At 39.9% G+C, this 23,455-nt stretch overlaps 1 protein-coding gene across 2 annotated transcripts in view; it reads left to right on the top strand.

The window, feature by feature from the left end:
* Positions 1 to 23,455, top strand: part of RSPO3 (R-spondin 3) — a 64,320-nt gene that overhangs the window by 6,364 nt on the left and 34,501 nt on the right. Inside the window, exon 2 of one of the 2 annotated variants that reach the window (XM_082047180.1) lies at positions 14,032 to 14,068. The exons of the other annotated variant lie outside the window; for it this stretch is intronic. Coding sequence (XP_081903306.1) covers positions 14,032 to 14,068 — 37 coding nt within the window. The remainder of the gene's footprint in view (positions 1 to 14,031; positions 14,069 to 23,455) is intronic. 2 annotated transcript variants of the gene reach the window in all.

The following is a 23,455-nucleotide window of genomic DNA, read 5'->3' as shown; positions in this document are numbered from 1 at the left end:
ATGCCGAATAAAATCTGAGCTAGGATTTAAAAATCAGACTTATTCTTCATCTCTTGCTTATCATGCTCATTTTGCTTTCTGGTTAACAAAGCTAGTGTGCTGGCTTGACCATGGCTGTTTATCGCTAACATTAGTAAGCTGTCTATCATTTCTTATTCAATCATTTATAGACAGCGACTACTAGGAAAACTCAGCTGTTAAAACTATGGAGGTTCTTAAGAATTTTTTCCCCAATAGTAAATAGTATCTTTTGCTCTTGGAATTAAATTAAAAGTTGCGAAAGCCTGGTGGAGGAGATATAAAAGCTAATAAAAAAATAATATTTTTGTCTCATTTCTAATTTTGGAGTCTGAACTGCTCAAAATCACTTTGCCAATTTTTTACCAAAATAATTCAAAACAAAGCAATCTTATCAGATGACAAAAGGCAGCTGAAACCATGTACATTTCTACACAAAAGTCTGTCTGTCTACTACTACCACGAACAATGCTGCAGATAAAAATATTCAGGGAATATTTATTAATGCAAAATATGTTATGGCTCTCAAAAAAAAAAAAAAAAGAAGACCTGCAACTTTTTTATAAATAGTTGAATAACTGAGCTTCTGGTGATGGCAGAATGATTATGATGTTTTGTCATAATAGAATCTAACAGCTTTTATTAATGACTACTTTAACCCTGTTTTTGTTGTTAGCAGTGAGCAGTGCAATGAGCAACACTACTTAAAAAGAAGGAACAATAGTACTACAGTTATACGGTAGCTGATTAATAAACATTTTTTTTGTTTTGATTTATAGACTATGAGCTATAGAACCTGCATTTTAGAATGTTAGTATTTACCTGTGTGATCAAAAATAGCACCCACTGAAGCAAAGGAGCCATGAAATGTATATCCTTCCAGCGCTGTTAAACAAGAACTCGGCTGTGGGGACCAGAGCTGAAACGGGAGAGCCATGAAGGGGAATCTCGTCTTTGGCTGTGGTGACGGCACTGAGCTCCCCTCGGGCTCCAAGCAACACCCCAGCCTTGAGCTCCACACAACAGAGTAAATATGGGGAAGAGCATAAGGAATGCATATAGCGATACTTTTAAATGAAAGTAAAACCCCGAATCACAGGTCTACACTGAGTTTTGGTAGCATGCTGCTACAAATGTTGTCCTTTCAAGCTTGTTATTGTGTGTCAGTTTTACGTCCTGACACGTTTCATGATTAAACTCAAAAGTTCCTAAGGTGGGATTTCAGACCTTTGATACTTCCTTCAGGGTCATGCAGATTTTGGGGCACTGTAAAATAAAACAGGAGCTCATTGATGCATGTTGAAATAGCAACGATGTGTGATTCCTGCGGCTTCCTGTAAAGTGCAAGGGCAGACACAGCAAAGCTCAGATGCAAGAACAGGACTTAGGTGCCTAAGGTGTGCCTAGGGCAGGATTTAAATACCTGAGTCCCCCACCTTCAAAGCCCTGCTTAATTGCCACCTCACCCTTGACACATGGGCATTTCTCAGAGGTTTTGTTTTTTCTTACATGAGAGTTCAGCTTATTGACATTGAGTGTCCACCTGGCATTGGAGACTTCTGAACTCGGGTCTCTTCTGCACAGATTTTAAGAGTTTGTTTTAAAAAAATCCTGGGTAAAAAAGGCAATAAACAAATAATAACAAATAGTAAAAATAACAATACAAAATTCTGCCATAGAGAGCACAGGACTCTGCAGGCAATCGCTTACTGACACTGGAATATAGTCATGTACATGCCCGCTCCCGTACCCGGGCCCCCCGAGCTCTTTCCTCTTCTGTGCTGACTGAAATGGGTGCAACCAAATGACCTGCAATTACATGTAAATTCAAATGATAAAAAGTCAGTTTATTAGTGCAGATCAACACTGGACAGAGTGATGCTAAGTAGAAGAATTAATTTAACATAGATTTCCAATTCTTGGATGAATATTTTGGCTGCTAATATTTTGGATACATTAAGGGTAGCAAGGCTGCTGCCCCCTTCTTGGAGTGTTTCAAAAGAACAGAGTGAAGGTTTCCTTTATTTTGTTAAAAAATACATGGGTTTGCAGGGCTGGATAGCAGTGCCAGACACCTAAATTCCCCAGGAAGCTAGGATTTGAGACCGTTTCTGAACCCAGCATTTCCCCATGACTAGGCTGAGTATCCCGTGTTCAGCATTCTGGTGGTTGTCGGTCCATTTTGAAGGCATCCAACTCTTCCCACCTATTCAAAAACAACTTAAATGCCTCGCTCAGGGCTGCCAACTGTACTTCGATGGAGGGCATTGCTACACAAAGCAGGGGTGTTCAGAATAGCATAGATCCACTTCTCTCCAAATAGCTCACCTGGTGCGCAGCTTCTCTGATGATAGAGTTTTGGTGGGAAGCTACAGCTTGTGCCCTTTTTCCTCCTCTCCCCTACAAAGTAAGACTCTGTTTCAAGGGGAAGAAAGATAAGGCTCTTGTGTGAACTAGAAACCTAGGTGCAGCCAGCTGGTGGAACAAGATTTCCATTGCATTTCTGGACTAACATTTACAATCATCCACATGAACCAGAGATACTAAAACCTGACACTTTAATATGTTTACGAAGTTTATATATGTTATCAGCAAATGTAATACTCCCAACAGGATTTATTACAAGTTTCTTTAGCAACAACATTTTTTATTCATAACAGCTCAACTGGTCAGAGAGAGGAAAACAGCCAGTTTCTTCAGAGCACGCCTCCCACGCACACTTGCCCAGCATTATTGCATTGCTTCTTCATGAAGATTACAAACACCAGTGTCAGCAAGTGTTTCACAACCTTGTTTCCTTTTCCTAGAATGTTCATAATTAATTTCACTTTTTTCTATGCCACTGAATAAGGAGTTGCTGGTTTTATTTTACTTTATGTTACACTGCCGAGTGAAGAATTACCCCTCCAAAATAGAACCAAGTGGGATCAAAGGATATTTATTTAACATGGAAAACAGCAGACATTTAGCAAATAGATGGAGATGGATGAAGATTCCAGAAAGTTTTAGTATAACACAGAACTGCAAATAATCAACTAAGATGAGACCTCCTCATGCTGGGCACAATGGCCACAGATGTCACAAAATCTAGCAGACAAGATCTTGGAGGCAGGAAAGATAAATAAATTACAAGATTTGGTATTTTGCAAAAAAACAGCTTCTGTTTTGTGGTCCAAAATGAAGTCACACATTCTTTTTTTTTGTTTATGTTTTATGAAGAGTTGAGCAATTAACGAGTTTCAGAGTTGAGGGTGTATTAAAAGTGAAAGTAGAATTCTGTAGGACAGAGTAGATTTTATAACTTGTGCCATGTCCTGGGCAAGCATTTTTAAGCCCAAGCACCTGGCTTTAGGAATGAAACATCTTAAATGTGCAATTTCAGCTACCCATTGAGGGGAAACTTCAGTGGTGTAAGAATTTATCAGTAGGATTCAGTTGTGAGTGAATGTCAGCAGGAGGACATCCACATGGCTGTCTAGGTCACATATTATTTCCTAAGAGAAAAACAAAGTTATTTTGAGGAACAGGTAAATATAAAACAAATTTCCCCTGGTCCTTTTTCTGTTGGCATCTTTTATTTCTGATAACAAGCTATACAATTAGCACAATTTGAGGACACTTGTTCTCTTCCATTATTGGGTACTATATTCTTTCATCAAGAATTCACTGAAAATAATACTAATAACAATTTAGACCCTCATCTTATGTGAAATATATGTCTTAGAACAAGTAAGCTGTTATGTTAATAATTCTGAATTAGGTATATTTCAGGAACTAATGTAACAAGTGGTGACATATATTATGGTTGTGTGGTGTTTTAGACGTCAAAGTGGACTCTGTCACTCCATGGATATGAAAACCATGGAGGAGATTTCAAAAAAGCTTTCTTTTACAATTTTTCTATGTACTGTGGCTGATGAACACAAGCCTTCCCAAGCTTTATGGAGGTTAGAAGCACTGTGTGGGGAGTGACCTGAGAGGGGTGTCTTCTTATTCCTATTTGCTAGGGTCTGACTGGCCACAAAGGAAACAGTAAACTGTACCCTGTCGAGATGAGGACAGGCTGCTATTCACCGCTTCCTGAAATCACATGATTTCCCAGCTACCCATTCATTTCTTCCTCAGTATAAATCACACCTGAGTCCAGATAAAATAGAATAATCAAAAGAGAAGTATTTTCTTGCATTTCTATGCTTCATTGATTATGTAAAAAAGGAGGATTCTAACCTTAACTACCACGACAAGACCACCAAGCATTATGGAAGTCAATCCATAATCCTTTCTGACACCTTGCATAATTTGTTGAAAAATAAGTTATTCATCTATGGAACTTTCTGGTCAAGCCTTTCACTCTGGTTCCCTGACTGACCATGGTTACTGCTGTATGCACCAAAAAGGGCCTGGGTTTTTCATCTGGAAATCAGCAGAGACCTTGGACACATCTTATCCAAAAGAGATCAGACATAGAAATTGCAGTACTACATATAAGAGAGCTTATTCAGAAGAATCTTCCATCTCATACTCCCTGACTCCCACAGAAGCCTTCTCTGGCTTATGCACTTCATACCCTGAAGCCTCCTAAGCCTACAGTTGTAGTCCTAGAGCTGGAAAAACTCCTTCACACACTCTGTGGCCATGATCTTCTAAAAAGACCTTTTTTATCATCAGCATATATAACTTGACAAAGGTGTCAGAAAACCATAAACCTACCAAAAGTGCAGGGTGGTATTCAACACTGTTCACAAAATATTGACAAAATTAATAATTTTAATGTAAAATACTACGATATTTTATAAAAAATAAAATTATAAATAGCAAAAATATAAAAAAAGAAATAAAATCAGGTAAATGTTCGTACATTTAGTCTTCTCTCCATTCTCCCCTACACATCAATATGTGTATCTGTATATACACATTCACACACATAGACAAAAATTCACATAGACACAAGCAAGAATTAAAGGTCTTTTAACTTCGAAGTTGTCTTAAAATATAGGTAAAAAGGATAGTGATAAGTCCAGGCAGAACAGGTTTTGGTTCAAGCCACACAAAGCCCTTTGGTTTGTCTGAAAATTCCACCTCTTCTCCTAGTGTTCTTATGGTCTGTTTGGTCACGGAAAACAAAATCATCAGGTTTATATAGGTCAAACCAAACCCTAAATTACCAAAAAAAAAAAAAAGTTATATGCATCTATAGTTCCTTCCCTTTTTGGTTGTGTACAGGTGAAATCTTTCTGGCTTTTCACATGACATGTATCACTAGGCTGGAAATTTTATGTAGCCAATGAAGAGGAAAACAGTGTTCCTTAGGCTGGGCTCTGGGCAGAAGAAATGAGTAGTTCTAGCAGAACAGCATCTTTCCTTTCACCCATGACAACCCAGCAGCACAACTACCGATGTTCCTAGGGGGATGTCTGTGTGTGTGCCCGTATGTGCGTGTCCGTATGTATGTCCCTGCGGCTGTGCATGTGCTGACGGAACAGCAAGGAGAGTTAATATTCCTGCCTTTTATCAGAGAATAGAAATGTCATGATCATAAGGCACATGCCAAAGTAACATGAGGTTTTCAATTAGAGTCTCTGCATTGTTTTTAGTGGGAGTTGTTTTAGGCAGAATAAACATCTCGTAAAGGTTAAGGGATTGATTCTGCTTCTAGTTACAGCTCATGTCAGGAAGAAAATGACTCACAGAACTCTGCCAGCACAGGCTATTTAAAAAAACACGATAGTTGGTGGAGGATTTTTGTTCTCACTCATCAAGAAAAGGAGCAGCAATGCAATCTGCACCTCTCTTTGTAAGGTGCTGGTAAAGGTTGACAGTCTTTTGTAAGAGAACAGCTGCAATTCGCCACTTAAAAGTGTGGGAGGGATAATTTTACTGCTTTGCCCATGTTGTACATATTTACCTTGCCCAGCACTGTGTGCTCATGAGCTTTCTCCTATTTTGCCATCTGCTCAGTTGTGGTTGTCAAGCTTCCCTCTTCCCTCTCTTTCTACATGTATTGAACTCGGGCACTGTTTCTCAAAGTACTAACTGAAGTAATTTGCAGAGTGACAAGATACACCAAACTAGAGCACCTAAATGAGTCAGCACAGGGATAGACCCAAAATCCTACATTGTCTGAAGTGGCAAGTGGTAGAGGAACTCTAGATCAACTCCATCAGCCTGCCTGATGTAATACAGGCATGGTCTATGTCCTTCTCACTATCCATAATACAGCTGGATCCAACCCAAGCCCACTGAAAACAAGAACTAGCAGGTGAAAGCAGTGAACCAGAGCAGACACACCAGAACTAAGTAAGCTGTATGACTGAATTTTTAAAATAACTTTCTTAAATGTTCTTATCACCCTGTCAATTCCTGTTCTTCCTTAGTGTCACCCCAAAATAACATTCCCATAGTGTTATGTCTTCCTCATTCCCCTAAGAGTACCCATAAGCAAGCTTCCTCTTTGGCATACTTTCCCCTTTTGATGCCAAGCCACAGGCTATTGCAACTTATGGTTCTGAGCCCAGGGTATTGAGGAGAAATGGTGGAAAGAGAATAGACGCCTTTGAGCTGTGGTGTGATGACTTGATGATAGCATTGGTTTTCTTGGTGAGAGAAATGAAACAGTAATAGTTTCTTTGATTTAGAAAGACAGATTGTAAAAACAAGCTATGAATCTTTGCATATACAGAAAGATGCGAATCCTTGGAGCATTTGTCAGACATGGCCTGGTAGAAGTAAGGATGGAGCTTGAAAAGTTTGTATACTGTAATAGAGTACATAGCCCTGAGGTCTATCGAATATAAGAATACGAAGGGTGGAGTTTGGAAAGCGGTGAACTATTCTGAATATGTCAGTTGACATCAAACATGGCTATTGCTGTTTGACCAAGCACAGACACGAAAATATTCACCGTTTGTCTATTGCTCTCCAAGCAGCAGCACAGGACCCTTCAGGGACCAGCAGAAAAATTTCCCTGTTTGCAAAATATTTGAGGAGAGGAAAGTCCCCTTTATAATGCTTTGCATTTCCCCACACCTTTGTCAGGGAGTACCATGATGGATGGCAGGGCAACTGGTCTCAGTTTTGTACAATTTACAAAATCATCCTCCTCAGCTGCAGAGCGATGCAGTGTTGCAGAAGGGATCGGCAGCAGAATTCATCAGCCGAACTGCAAGGCACACAGCGCTGCTTGCTGCACTCTATAAGCAATTCCCAGCTGTCGTAATGGCTGATTGTCTTAACTTTCCCTATGCCGAGCCCTTTCTCCAACACATTTAATTCCTCAAAGCTCTGCACATCTCTATTCTCTCTTGTGACAACAGTTGAATAATGTCTACAAATGGAAATATGTACTCCTCCTCTTGGCTTGCTGTGGAGCCATAACCCCCTCCCCCAGTATATTCAGTCTAAGTGGATTTACAGAGTTAGTCTGGCAGCTTCTGAAATAGAAAATCTCTGGTTAACAGCAGAGCCCAAGCACTGCTCTCTTTATAGGCAGGTCAGTGCTTCTTGCTTCTCTTTAAGATGGACTCCCTCCGATGACGTGGGGACGGAGGAGATAACACACCCATCCAGCCATCGGCCTCTTGCTGAAACAGCTATCACAACTGCCAGTTCTTGAAGGTTTTACAATGCGTACAGTTTCAAACAAACATCAGATGAAAGCAATTTTGAGTCTAAACGAAGCACAGCCAGGTTTGCATTGGTGATTTATTGGTGAAAGTCATCAGCTCCTATTACCTATTTCTTGAGCCATCCAGTTCTTTGGCTTCCAGCCATTTCTAGGGCCTGATTCTGTTCCTATTGAATTTAATGGGAGGTTTTGTCATTGATTTCAATAGAAGGCATTTAACTTTCCAACTTTCTGTCTTATAGAGGCTTGAAGTGCTTCCAGGTTTCCATCATAGTCTGCGGTTCTCCTCTTTAAGTCAATTGGACATTAACAGATTGCCTGGGCCCACACCTTTGGATATAGGAAAGCTCTAGATCTGATTCAGCTCTCACTCACACACCAGCTTTGTACCTCAGTGGAGTTCCTCCTGATTTATACTGGCAGGAGAGTAAGGTCCAACGTTACTTATGCCTGGGTCATTGCCAGCAGAACATGAAGAGAATTCAAGTCACTTGTTATCCCCTTCCCTGCACCTCTCAATCACAGCATATACGTATGTATATATATGCGGATATATTAGAATCATCTGGACTCTTTTAAGTTATTCACCATCGATACTGACTTCAAATTCAAGTTTTAAAGTTGAAATAACAAAGGAGGAAAAAAGAGCCAGAAGGGAGCCAGCTGCAAGGGTACTCACAATTTTCATCAGTCTATGGGACACTCCTAACAACATATTTTACTACTTTGTAGTGAACTTTCTTTGCTTCTGCCATAAATACATTCCCTATGCTGTAAATGAATAGCTTGCAAGCTCAGTAAAGTTAATATAGAAGAATAAATCTTAACTACCTAATGTCAGGTCAGAAATATAAATCTTATCTAATATGCCAGGTCAGAAGGAAAGAATACTTTTAGCTGAAAATAGCAAATACTTTCCAGTGCAGAGTAGGAACTTATTTTTCCCTTTAAAAAAATATGCTGCCCCTAATAAGATGAGTTGAACAGTCTCCTTTTAGAATCTCCCAAAGAAAAATAAACACATAGAGCAGAGTTAATTTATAAAATGCTCCAAAGTTTATCTTGGCAGAACAGTTTTAGGCAGTGAGATTTCTCTCTCTCTCACACATGCATTCATACACATGCAGACACACACACACACACACACATACAAGTCTCAAAATTAGGACAGGCCCTTACAACAGCAAATACTAGAGAAAACTTCTATATCTGGACAATTTTGCAGATCCTTATTCAGGTAAAGCTCTTGTTTTCATATTAATGGAATTTTTGCCAAAGCAAGACAACAATCTTTCAAGCCTTTTTATTTAAGTACAGGCCTGCTGTGCCACAGTAGGAGAGAGCGAGCCAAGCAAGTGTCTCCTGTCTCAGGTCCCCCTCCCATGTGCTGGCAATTCTGTCAGCTGTAAAGCAGCAATGCAGCCACCATCCCCTCCTCCCGCCTGTCCAGGGCCCCACTTGTTTGGCACAGCTGGATGGCCTGGTGGGCGACCTGCCAGACAGCTGATGATGACACACAGGTCCCTCCCAGGAGCCACAGACTCCCACTGCTGCTCATCCTTTCGTTCCTGCTCCATACCTCCTTCACACACATCTTGCACATCAAAGCCAAGGCAACGGTGGGGACTGTGGAGATGGAGCCCACCAAAGGCTTTCTTTCAGCCTCATGGGCTTAGCTTTATTTTTCTTCTATATAGTTCATGTGCCTGCAATCAGTCTGTGCTGGGGAGCCACAACAACAGGGGAACACTTCAGGCTCCAAATGAAACAGCCAAGAGCTGCCCAATTGCAGGGCATGATGCAACCAACGGCAAAGAGCACCGTGCCCTTTGCTGACACCCCCAAATAGTTTGGGGCTGCTCTACCTCTTGCAGCAGCCACTGGCCTTTCAGACACTTTATTTACCTCAGGGTCTGCAAAGCAAACAGTCACTTCCCTCAAGATTAGCAATACAGTCAGATTTTCGTGACTGAAACACAACTCAAGGCTGGTGTATGCACAATTCTCTGGACCATCCTTGCTCAGTGCCACCAAGTTACAGAATGCAGACCCTGACTTACTACAACCCCACAGAAAAATGCAACGAATGAGTTCCTTTTCTCCTCTTTTTTCCTTTTTGGCTGCTGGGAAGTTGCCAGTAATTTCCAGCATTTGGTCTAACAACTGTTCTACTGTAAATATTTAGAAGAATCCATTAGAGATTAAACAAAGTGTAAGTAACTGCTCCTAAGTGATAGCTCTTATTAATGTTTGCAGCAATAGGCGCTTTACAAATGTGTATGAAAGTCCTACCTCTAGGCTGCTTGTAGGAAAGGGCAAGATAGAAGGCAGCAGCCAGAACACAGTGTAATTTGAGCATCAGTGTGTTATCATTATAAATAAGCAGTGCAGAGACAGCATTCTGTAATGTGTGCACCATGCTCACAAATCTTCTAGACAGCATCGGGTAGAGTGCGCTATCCTGTCCAATGTATATGAAACTATCTGTGTCAGGCTGCAAAAAGTACTCAGAGCTACAGTTTGGACTTCTTTTCCTTTCTCAGGTCTGCCCCAAAAATATGGAAAATAAGCAAACAAACAAACAAAATCCCACACTCCCTCCCCCTCCAAAATGTAGTGACAATCATCGTGTATTACAGGGAAAAAGACAAGCATTGTTCTGGTGGAATTTGTAACTTTTATTGTATTCTAAAATGATCCTGACTGTAAAGCATCTAAAATGTTCACTGTGCAGTGTGACCGTAGCAGAGATGAACGCTAACACTGTTCTGGGGCTGAAGACGAGATACTTGAGAATTAATGCTGACAGTAGTTACTTTCCAGTGGACTCAGTTTTGAGGATAGAAAAGGCTATATTTACAACAAATAGAGATGAATAAAGATGCAGAAACACATCTACACTCTAGCCAATTTATTTGCAGAAAAAATACATTGTATTCTAGGAACACATTGAACAGCAGGCATTTGTCTATGCGTGTACATACTATAGCATAATTTTCTATCCCAACAAAAGTTGGTGATACTGATTTTTTTTTTTTTTTCTCATTTAAATTACATTATATACCATCAGTTTGTGGTGAAGTAGAATGTGCCAGTTCCAACAGAGATGAGGTAAAAAATGGATCACAAGACTTGGCTCCAGTGTCCTCCTTGCACTGGTTAGGTTCTGCAAGCAACAAGGCCTGGGGCTTATCCAAGCCAGCCATAATGCTTTCCTAGGGTAGTATGTCTGATACTCAGAAATAATGCATGTAAGGTATTAGTCCTCACTTTTTAAACTAGCAGCTCCCTTCTACTTTCTTGTCCCCTACCTTAAAGAAAATGTCTAGATAGTTTCTAGCTTTTATCTGTGTTGTTTATTCTTTCATTTTAGTTCCATAGCCACATCTGACTTTTCAAACTTGAGTGAGCATTTTCTGTATGCAAGTTTAGATCTTTACTGAAGAAATATTATAAATAAAAGCAAGCTGTGTAACTGAGAGAGTTGGGTGTAAGGTGCTGAGCAGGAACTTGTTGACTTGTTGGGTACTTCCATCACTGATTGTGATGTCTTACAGAGTTGCTGGATTCAGTGTCACAGCAGGGAAGAAGGATTAAACTTGTCAAGGTAAAGCTGGGTGCTGCAGGTTTCCCAGAGAAAGAAAAGGGGAAGATACAGTGCTTGTGATCACCTGAAGCAGGCCTTGGCAAGTTAAACAGAAAGGCTGGTGGCAAAAGAAGTTATTAACAGCCTCCTCACTAGTTCAGATGTTGGGCTGGTGTCAAGAATGAAGAGGAGGGTAACATCTGCTCCAGCTTCCCAGTACCCAGTACGAATGAAGTAAATGTGTTGTTATGACCAGTTCCCAACCATAAGATGGACTTGAAGCATAGGCTTCAATGTGCCTGCCTCCAGTGGGTACAGTACATTTTTCAAGGTGCTGTTGAGGCAGGGCCATCTCTGACGTTCAGCTGAAGTCACATAGTTGTCTGACAGAGAACAGCTGTCACAGGGTGGGTTTGGCTTTGCATTACACATTGTTCATGTCCAAAGCAGGAGATAGAAAGCCATGAAGTCTTCTTTAGGCCTTGGTCTTTCTGAACTGGTTTATAGGCTTCCAGGTGCCGACACTCTTCCACCTCTAGGGCCAGTAGCCAAAAGCAGGAAAGGGTGAGGGAGTTGTCCTGAGATCCCCGACAGTGTCAAGAATGATAAGCGTCAGATAGGATGTAAAGCAATTTATCTTTTGTACCTCCATGTGTGCATATACGGGAGACTCAGGAAGTCAGGCAGAAGAGGTGCTCATGCTCTAGAAAAGCTATAGAGAGGCATACTATATAGTGTCTTTAAGGAAGTGGAACATTAGTAAGGAGTGTTTCTATGATAGTGAGCTTGGATAGCTCAGAGCAACTGGAGCTATTCTGCACAACAGTCCCTTCAGTGACTGTATTCACCTTAACATTATAACGATAAGAACCAATAGCAAAAACACACCTTTCAAAAACTGTACAAATATCGGTTCATTTTTCATAATGAACCTCTTGACAGGTTTGCAAGAGGGCATTGTCATAATTTTTCAAAAAGTGAAAAGGACACAGATAAGTTATCTTCTAAGACAAGCCAATAGCAGTGATCTCATTTTAAGACACACAGATCACTTGCAAATCTTGCTGAATTCCAGGTGGTCAGACCTCTTACGTACCTAAAGGAACAAATCTTCCACTGTATAATTTGGCAGAGCTCTGTTGATTTTTTACAGGGCAGTGACATTTTACACAAATAAATAATTTGACCATCTGCCTAGACTGAAGGTTTTGAAGGCATAAACACTAACAACTGAGCTGGTCATCAGACTAGCAGTTCCAAGGCCACCTCCTTTAAGGCAGAGGTTTAAGATAGTTCAGATGGACTGAGCCCTAGAAGTTTCTGTTTGCCACCACTGTCTACAACATCTGGTGTTCCCAAACCCAGAGGATCTCCTCCTCTTTGTCCATAGAAAAGTTAAACCCAACAAGACCAGCGTTGACACTTGAGGAGCCTGGACAGCTGCTTCAATGATCTTCAGTGTCTACAACCAGGGGAGATGAATCCCAACATGGGTCGCTAAGTGCAGGCATCCTAATTTTTAAAATTATATAATCTTTCAGAGGTGCTAAAATGTAATTGAAAGGGAACTGAACCTCCAGAGCTTGTAATTCCTAGTCTGGAGCCACATTTGAATGTTCAAGGGCAGCAGACATTTTAATTATACAACATTTCACGGGGATTGCTGAAATAATGTTTCCCCTGGAGTTTGTGATGCTGTGGGCTATTCCCACTTATCTTACAATGCAATAATCACCATTAAAACAATTGTTTCTCAAAATTTGCTATTCCATCGCTGTATAGTCGGTTACAGCATAAGCACATGCACTTCGAATGTTAAACAACCAATTGACAATAGAAGCACTTTACAGCCACTTAGCCCAGGTGTGAATGCATACCCGGGGGAGAAGGGGAATCCAGCCCCACACTTCCAGAACAGGAACCACAGCACAATGGGGCTGAAAGAAAAGTGTAAAAAGAGAGGCTATAATAGCAAATGTAATTTTTCTTCTTTTACTCACACCCATGCTGGCTGAGGGAATATGCTGTTTAAGGTAATGTTGTCTCCAAGTTCCACACAAGACAGCATCTTAAACGCTCTTCTGAGACAATAGTTTGAAGAAACAAAGTGGAATGTATGCTATCGTTCAGAAAACACAGGAGCAGTGAATAATTTGGCTTATTATTCCTTCTTTTTGAAAAAGAAGTATTTCATCATTTCACTCAATTTTTGCATGAAACAACATTCTGTTTTTACATCCTCTTTCAAATACTAATTTATTAGTGCTCTCTTAATTTCCTGTGATATAAAGAATAAACAAACTGAGGAAGATACCACATTGCTGAAGAATTTTAGATACATGTTTAGGTTTTAAAAAATGAAAAGGTACCAATACTTTTTTTCTATTTCACCACTAATTTCATATGAATGCTAAACTGTGTTAGACAAGTGGCTAAGACACAGACAGAGAAAATTATGTGAAATCAAAAGGATACTTTCTTGAGATTCTCCCCCTCTCTATCCTGCACAAATATATCATGGTAAAATCAACAAGTCTCCCACCATCTGTTTGCTTACACTGATGCCTCATCCAGCAGATATGCTACATTGAAACCTTATGAGACATAAAAATCCAATTTTGTTCATAAGGCAACAATGTGGAGTTTGTTTTAAGGAAACTGAAGTTTATTTTATTTCTGAAAACTCCTGTGAAGCAAGTAGTTCTCAAATCACAAAGAAAATATTGGATCATCACCCTATATTAAAAATATGACATTTTTATTTGCCTTTATCCACAATTATTTCATTCCCTTTTTTTTATGTCATCAGAATCAGATTCATGAACATAATACATCTCACTGTGAGTAAGAAAACTATGATATTGCTGATGCTGTCTTAAGGCAAAACGGTAACAAATGTCTGGCTTGCCAGTGCATGTAGCACCTAGCCAGGGGTACGACGGTGAGGGATGTCTAAAGGTGCCTGGCAAAAACTCTAGGACCCTCTCAATGGTTGCTTTCTCAGGCACGATAATTTATGGTTAAAATACAGCATGTGTTTAGAAAGATGTTTGGCCTCTTTTTTGAAGCATACATGTGACTGAGATTATACTGCCTCCCTGAGACTGCTGCAGTGATTTAACTATCAAACCTTTCTGAAATTTGCCGTGGATAATGCAGTTGAGACTCACTGATGCCAATTTCCAATCTTTGATCCATTGCATCTTTACTTCCAGTAGCAGACAGCTTTATAGCGTCTGATATTTTAAGGGGAGCACTAATTACAGACTGACCATTTTTTTTCCATCTGGAGAAAGAGGTGCTGTTGTAGAGTGTGCCTCTGCCAAGTCTGGTTTTGGAGAAAAACTCCACAAAGTTAGATGCACTTTTTACCGTGCTTTTTTATCTCTAAAAATAGGCATCACCAAGGCTTTAATGTATCTGATCTTAGCCCTGTTCTATGCCAGTGTAGCTCTTGTGGTGTTAAACTTTAATGGAGTTGTTCTTTGCTTATTAAGGCATAACAAAAGAACTGGAGCAGGGTCTACCACAGTGGTATTTGTATGTTGTGACCAAGCAACTATGTTCCTGGTGAAACTGAAGATCATGAATACATCTCGGTGCCACTTTCCCTCATGCCTGTGCCCCACATGCTGCCAGCAGTTCTCAGGCATTATGTAGCATCAAAACACTTCAAAGCTTAGAGATCTTCAGAAGAATAAAACAGCAATGAGGTGATGCACTGACCCTTTTGAATTCCCAGTACTGACCTATTGCTTCAGCGTGGGCACTGGGATGGCTGTGTCTCCTCCTTGCAGAACAAGACCAATAGCAATCATGCTGGGTTTGCTGGTAAGAGATACTGTTTCAGCCCTAGACGTATCCCAGATTTCTTAGTTCAGACTGGCTATAGGAGCTATCAAACAGGCGGTGCATTCCCTTTCTTCCCCAAATGTCTTGTTAAAGAGCTGCTGCAGTCACCTAAGAGACAGGTAATATGACCCCTAAAGCATTTACTTGCGTCATGGAGCTGTATCTTACTTGATTGCCATAAAGTGCCCTGAGGACCACAGGGTGAAAGGTCCTACAGAACCGCACATATATTTGGAGTCTTACTGCTACTGTTGCTATTTGGTTGTGTCGTATTGTCGGGTTTTTTTTTAAGCATGGCTGAAGCCACAATATAGTTTGCAATAATTATATTTATTGTCTTCTTCACATGTCTGTGAAAAACTTTGTAACCATTTTCTCTGATCTTTTGGACTCCTTTTCACTTGGCTCCCCTTTGAACACCTCTTTCTAATTTTCTGTGAGAACACCTTTGTTGTACTGTCTTTTTTCCATATGGAGTGTTACATATGATGTTGGTATGGAAAGTATTACATAGTAAACAGCAGATTTAAGCTGAAAAGTATACTTCAGAGATTAATGAGTAGGCTTTGAGTCTCCTTATATTGGACACCAGTTCGATCCTTACTGAAATCAAAGCAATCTGTTTTCCTTCCTATTAGGATATAGTTTAGTAGCCTCTTAAAAATTATTTAATAATCTCAAAGTTCAAAATCGTCATATTAAAAAAGCAATGAAATAATAATCTGTGTTGGCTCTCTTGGTGAGACACAAAGAAATAGAGGTGCTAACTGCAAGCACTCTAGGAATCTTACTCTCAGATATAATGGCAGTGATTTAAAATGAATGAACATTAATTTTAAAAGGTTAATGAATTAAAGTAGCACCAGAAGCCTTTCATAAGCCTTTTGAATTCACATAGCTATCCTTTTCTCTGCAGAACTAGGGAAGAGAATTTATTTTTTAATCTTTTAAATAAGGAGAAAAGAATAATGGTTTTGCTCTGTGGAACACCATGAAAACATAGTCATGATGTTGAAAACATTTGATATTTTATTTTCTCTACTACAAAGTTACCTACAAATATGGGAAACTTAAAAATCGAAAAATAGTTTAAATTTTGAATTAGTTAACAGACGAGAAGTTCAAGGCATTATTTTCAAATTCAGTATGTTAAGAGTTAGTCCTTTGTCTACTTCAGGAAGATATATGTCTGCTACAAGCACATGAGCCTCTATTCAAGAATGTGTCCTTAATTTTAATCAGGTATTTAAGTCTAATTGAAGTCAAGGGGTCTGTAACACATGTGTGAAGGTATCCATATGCTGATGTGCTTTTTCACATGGGGAGGAATTTAAGCATGGGCTTACACAGTAATTGTTTTGTTTTTTTTTCTTTTGGGTCTGGGTATGCAGAAAGCAGCATAAAAGACAACAACAAGCATTAAAGCTTGTTAACTTGGTACTCCATACAGAGGAGAAAAAGGGCCTTTTATTTCCCTGAAATTTCTGACCTTTTTTGTTATTTTTCTTCTCCCTGTACTCTTTGCTCACCAACTACAGCTCTCATTTGCTGTGGCCAATTCCCAAAGGGAACATTCCTTCCTGGAGTAACTTACCCAGCTCTTTTTCTTAATTTACAGCGAGTACAGCACCCCATGCAGAATGCATAGCAGACCCGTTGGCTGCAAGCCAGTGCTAATAGCATGTTTTCCAATAATCTAATCTCTTCAGTCACAGAGCAGAAATCAGAAAGTTAAAAGACCTGGCTTCTCAACTTGTCTCAGTCCGCCTTTGCAATCCATGCATGGAAAAGTTGTGTGAGTGTACAATAAATTGTTACCACGCTTGCACCCATGACTTAGGAGTTGGTTCTGACATATATGAGAGGATCTCATACAAAGCAAGGTTGAATGCGGTGCCAGGAACAGAATCACACACAAAAGCTAATGTCAGCAAAGAAGCCAGGAATTTCAGCCAAAGCTGAGGACATATTGTAAACATCCATGAATTAAACACCTCAGCACTCCTAAGAGATAGGTATCATTTCTCCTTTGCAGATGAAGGAACTGAAGCCCAAAAATGACAAGGTCAAAACTTTAAATTTTGGGTCTAGAAATGAAGCAGCAATCCTTTGAGTGGACTGCTAAATAAATAGCTGCATTTTCAGACCTCTGACCATCTGCATCTTCCACAGGCACTCTGAAAAATCAGGTTATGTATGCAGGAATGAAGCAAGAGATTAGTTGTCTCACCGGAGGCCCTGGGTTTGAAAATGTAGATGTCAACACTTTTAACTTTCCAATGCTAGAAGGGGACCATAAGCAGGCAACTTCTGTACTGGACTGTGTATATCACAGAATCATAGAATGTCCTGAGTTGGAAGGGACCCACAGGGACCATCAAGTCCAACTTCTGTCCCCAAGATTCACACCATCTGTGAGTATGTTTGCTTTGGGGGCGGGGAACTGATACCATCATAATAATTTTACCCAATTTCTAACATTATGCAGACCTCTGGTGGTCTACAGATTACAGGTTGATAACTAGGTCCATCATTCTACCCCAGGACAGAAACCCCTCTATGTACAATTCTGCTTGCTGTCACTGGGGCTATGTACTTGTAGGGAACTGCTACCTCTTTGTGTGAGCAAACTGCTTGACTTGCTTCATGCAACTCAATGAGGCCAAGGAGTCATTTAAGAAGGATGTTTTCTTACCAGAGCATAGTTCAACCTCTCCTTTCACTTCTTCCTTTTTGGCATCTGCCAGTGTCATTTTTTATCACTATTTTTGCTGCAGCAGCCCAGCATTTGGAGTGGTGTTGTTGCGGTCATCTCATATCCGAGCCCTGTCTCATGGCAGCCCAACGTGGTGCCGCAAGCCACTAGCCACCAGTGGAGCTGCCAAATATTCATCATATTGGATGCTTTAAAAATAACTGCTGTGATTTCATGTTTTTCTAATATCTAGGGGATGTTTGGCTTTCACCGAAGCCTGGCTAATTGTTGGTATAACTTATATTAGACAGTTCTATTTCTACCATTTATTCTGCATCAGCTTAATTATTTTACAGCATGACAAAACAGAATTGAACAGTCCTTTCTTCCATATTACTGGAGTTATTAGAAAAATGTTCTCCAATGGAGAACTGTTGCAAAGTGCTAAGGTTATTTTGCAAGCTTGCTAAGGCATCCGACACCTGAAAAAGCAGCTCTCTCAGGCCACGAAACAGCAAACGGATCATTCTGTTGTACAGCAGGCTGGATAGGAAGAGGTGTCACACAGATTTGTACTTGCACGTGAAGCGTAAGGTTAAAAATACACCCTCAGGATGCTGCTGTGATTCAGCCTAAGTTATGTGACTCCTACCACTCTTATTGGTGAAATATTATACTTTAGCAAAAGTATATTTTTAAGACCACTTGTTCAATTGTATATAAAAAGCATCAGATACCACTCCGAATGTGCATCGGCAACACTGAATAAGATATCAGACAAATATCTTACAGTCATCCCTAAAAGTTACAGTTAACTATTAATCTTTTAAAATGCTTTTGTCTTCAGTTTAGGTTAAACTGGTTTTAAAGATGCATCAGGCTTTTTCCCATACTTTTTCTCTGTTGTAGAAAAACTTTAAAGTGGTTTCAAAATATTGACTTTACAGGTTTTCGAATAAAATATTTAATGGCATTTATGACACTAACCTCAACATTTCCTAGATGTTAAATTCTTAGGTTTATATGCACAACTTCGTTTGTTAGTTTGTTTGTTTTAGCCTAGTATTGTCAATAGGTGGCCTCAGTTTATTTTTTTACTTTAGCACTTCCTTTTTCTTTTAAATTAAAATGCTATATCACACCATTCCTTATCACCCTTATGTTATTATTTTTATTTCACATTAAAGCAGCTTGGATAATCATTGACAGAATAAAATTCCAATAGAACACATAACTGTAAAGACAGAAGTATTTTGTTAAAAAAACTTTGGCTTAATTTTGTTTCAGAATAAAAAAGAAGTATTTTGCATAATACTAAAAAAGACCTCTAATAACTTCTGGCACTGATTTTTTAGAGATTTCAACCTGAATTATTTTTTCATCTTGGGCCCTTAATTTTGAATTATTTTATGTAATATGAGTGCTCTAAAATGTTAAACTGAAACCAAATATTCCCAAGAAAGTGAAGTGGATTATCTATATTTTAATCTTTTGTGGAATATTTAATATTTTTTCATTTTATGGAAATTTTACATGAATCCTGCTTTCAAAAATCCTTGTGAAACAGCATTCCCATCATCTGCTATAGATGTGATCCTCCCAGGCAGACACCAGAGAAGAGCAAAACATTCATAGAGACCTTTAACCAATTCAAACAATGTCCCAGTTGCTGCACATCCTCTCCAGGGCATCCTCAGGAGGCCAAAGGAACCTGGTAGCTTTCAGCCTTAGGTTGCAAGGGAGGTGGTGGCCATGAGGCTCCTCTTGGTGGGAAGAGCATGGGTGAAGGTGGGTACAGGGGACCCACCTTCATCCTGTGCTGACCCAACAGCCATGGGGGGTGTCTTCTACACTGGAGGAAATAACAAAGGGGCAAAAAGGCATTTTGTTTTCTGCCCAGATCTCTTTGTACCACTAACACACCCAATAGGATTGCTGTGGGTGAATGAGCTTCAGAGGGAAAGCTGTGACTGATGGGTTCACCCACCGCTGAGGCCATAACAGTGCTGCCTGCCATTTGCCCACACGCCTGCCTGGAGCTCGCCTGGTCTGCGCGATGCCTGGCTGCGACAGTCACCAACAACCCCACACAGTCTGCAGCCTCTGTTTTCAAATATAGCCTGTGCATAAGCTTTCAATTAATTTAACTGTCTGGAAGGCTTGGTGTGTCAGCATTATACTGTTAGTTGGTTTTGGGATAACAAACATACTTCTACAGATGTTATATTAAAACAAATAAACAAAACCCCAAATGACAACAACAAAATAAAACAAAACCCCACCAAGCAGTTTTAATTCACTTTATCTTGCAATTAACCGAGCTGATAGGCACGCAAATCCTCTTAGAAGCAGTGGTATGCCACCGCACAAAAAATGAATTGTATCCCTGCTTGAGCACAAAATGGATGATAGTCTTGATTTCATCACCACCACCCCAGTAATTCAGCTCAAATACTTCCTAGCGTGGCTTTAGGCTGACTGTAACCTGCCTGCTGTGTATCACTGCAGTGATGCTAGAGGTACTATGGTTTGGCGGAAGTGAACGATGCTTGGTGTAAGCACTAAATTTCTTTCATGTGGGTCAGTGTGTGAGGCAGTGAAGCCAATCAGGAGAGAAGAAGGCTCAGACTTCAAAGGGAGGACAGCAGGCAGAAGGGGTGATGAAACAAGCCCTAACTACGTGCCATTCACAGTTACTTCACAAGAAGAGTGAGGCCCACGGAGCTGCTGAACTGAGCCAGTTTCTCAGGAATCAGACACCTACTTAAATTTTGCCCATCCTAGTATTTAATCCCAATCAAAACAGGCCATCCAATCACACTGCCTTCTGAAAATCAGATAACTGTAGTCCAAACCACAACTACCCTAATGTGGATAAACAACTCGGCAAAATCCTCACCCCATCTCTTCGCATGAGTTTTGCTGTTGACTTTGGTGGGCCAAGACTTCCGTCAGTGGGTCCGAGCTGACTGATGCTGAAGTCTCTTGTCTGTTTTCCATCAGAGCTGAATTCAATTTCATATCATACTATTCATATTTTGCTCTCAAAACCCTTTGACTACTTTATTTTTTTTTTTTTTAGATTGGCATGGGTCCTAGTAGCATGAAAGAAATGTGAAAATAGTTGGGTCATCATTTGCTGAGTGTTGACAGTGTATGCATCACTGCACAGCACTACAGCGAAGAAGCAGTCACTAGAGCTACTATTTTAATCACTAATCTAAACTTGGAATTTTGAACAATATTTTGTGTCACTGACGGATGGTCCAGTCAGCCTGAGAGTTTACCCTTTTTTCCTTTATGGAAATTTGAGATCAGCATTTCCCCTTGTTACAAACTGTTGAAAAAAAATTTTAGAGACCTTCCAGCACTGTGATACTTCTTAGTTTCTATACTTTGGGTTCAAATCTTGACATGAGACTTGTATTTAAGGAGACAGGTTCTGCTTCAATGTTTGCAGGCATCAGTCTAGAACAGTTCCATTGCAAACAACATACTTCAGGGCTTTCAGTTAGCTTCAGTATGATATGAATTTAATCATTACACAGAAAAAAAAAATATTTCATTCAGGACAAACTTTTGGTCAGTTCCACTTAGGAAAATATACCAAATTGAGAGTATTTTAAGTAGTTGACCAAAAGTGCATCTTTGGTCAAGGTAGTGGGCTGGGTGCTGTCTGGCTTATTAATTTTTAACTCCGTAAACATGTTAGTACAAAATCATAGCTTCAACATGGGATTACAGGCTTTTGCTGTCTAAACTCTTCTCTCTAGGCCCCAGCATGGAAAGTAAAATCTGTTACATCCTGCTGTTCTTTCTGTGGTTTCTGAAACAAACTTTGAGAGAAAAACTCTGGTCTCAAAAGACCCTGTGGGAAACGAGAAACTTGCAAATGCTACTGTAGTTGTGTAATGTTGACAGTATAACCCGAGTGATTCTTTTACAGCTTGTAAGTATACAAGCATCTGTGTAACACACAAAAATATAAATCTCCAGTATTTTACAGTAACAAAAGGGGAGAAGCAAACTGGGGGGACAGGCTGTGCTACCACTAGGACAACCTGAACACCAACAAGCTTTGCTAGAAACACACAAATGATAGATGGAATGCTAGTATCTAGCAGAAAATCAAGAAGAAAGATGGCATATTTCAAAGAATTACCATATGCAATAAACAGCTGTGCTTTTTTACTTGATAGAAGCATGCGTGTCTTTTACGGAAGAGATTGGGGAGTCATGGGACATTGACAACTTTGTTTTTAGAGTTTTGTGTGCATATGAACAGTGTAAAATCAACTGGGGATCTTCGTTATGGCATCTTGCAGGATTAGAGTATTAAAATACTGTCTAAATATATGTGCATCAAATATAATCTCTTTCCAAATCTCACGCCTCCTTTTTTTATCTCAGCACAGATGCTTTATTTGCAAGTAGCTGAGTCTGACAAGTGTCATGACACATCGGTTATACAACTATTAGGTTATACAACTATTAGGTTACTAGTCTTTATAGAACCCATACTTTCCTTTCTATAATAGGTCATTTTATCTAGACAGCAAGGAGGGCAGAATATAATTCAGTTTTCCATTTTTAGAGAGGATTCATAATGTATGGTCTTGAAGGCTGAGTATTTGGAAACAACTACAGCTGACTTTAAAAGTAAGATCTATAGTTGCTTACAGGATTTGGAACTCAATGAGAGAAGGTATTGCATGACATTGTCCTACCTTACCATCACTACCAGGGTGCTTAAGGCACCTTGCCTCAGGGATCCTCTTTGATTCTGATACTTGCTAAACTTCCTGGATCCCCAAATTTGAGGCCAGGCTGGACAGGGCTCTGAGCAACCTGATCTAATTGAAGATGTCCTGGTTTATTGCAGGGGGGGTTGGACTAGATGACCTTTGAAGGTCCCTTCCAACCCAAACTATTCTGTGATTCTATGATTCTATGATTCTGTGATTTTGTTGGTGCTCCATAGCATGTGGGGGAAAAAGAAAAAAAAAAATCAATTTCTCTTCTCTCTCCATGAGTTTTATTTATAAAACTCCCTGGAATGAGAAGGAGTCATTTGTGGTTGCTGCGGCTGATTTCTGTTATGCTGAAGATGCTAGGAAACTGCATTAAAACTCTGCACCACTGGTGAGATTTTTAAGACTGTTGATGCTCTTTCTAACCAAATTCAGGGGAAACGTGTTTTGGCAGCCAGTATACTTAATTTTCAGGATCACTTTGCCAGACATGTGTTTAATAAAGATGAGGCATTCCCCAGTGAGATTTTGGGCATTTGGGCTGCAGGTCTCCTTGCTCAGAGACACCACTACAGATACTGCCTGAGATTGTGGGACAGTCCCATACTCATGTTTCTGTTGCTTTTTAGAACTGTTGACACTTAGCGAACAAAACAGGTTGGTTTCTTTTCCCTCATATGGGAAGTGCCTCTGGAGGTTGAAAATATAATGTCAAGCCAGGCAAACGTTTGAGGAAATTTTTTTTCAGTCCTTGAGGATCTTCTTTGTTATGTGTTTTGTAGCATAGAAGGTAGCAATGCTCCGAAGGAAAATTTAAGTCAGGCACATCTCTGGAGGAGCTACCATCCTCTTAGAAAGAAATCTGAAGTATTTGTGAAGCACAAATCACTAAGAGAAACAGAAGACATTAAGCCTTTAACATTTGACTT

This window comes from Streptopelia decaocto (genome assembly GCF_964273445.1).
Source record: "Streptopelia decaocto genome assembly, chromosome: 3".
NCBI lineage: Eukaryota > Metazoa > Chordata > Aves > Columbiformes > Columbidae > Streptopelia > Streptopelia decaocto.
The sequence above is the reverse complement of the archived record's forward strand: the minus strand, read 5'-3'. Positions and strand labels throughout refer to the sequence as shown.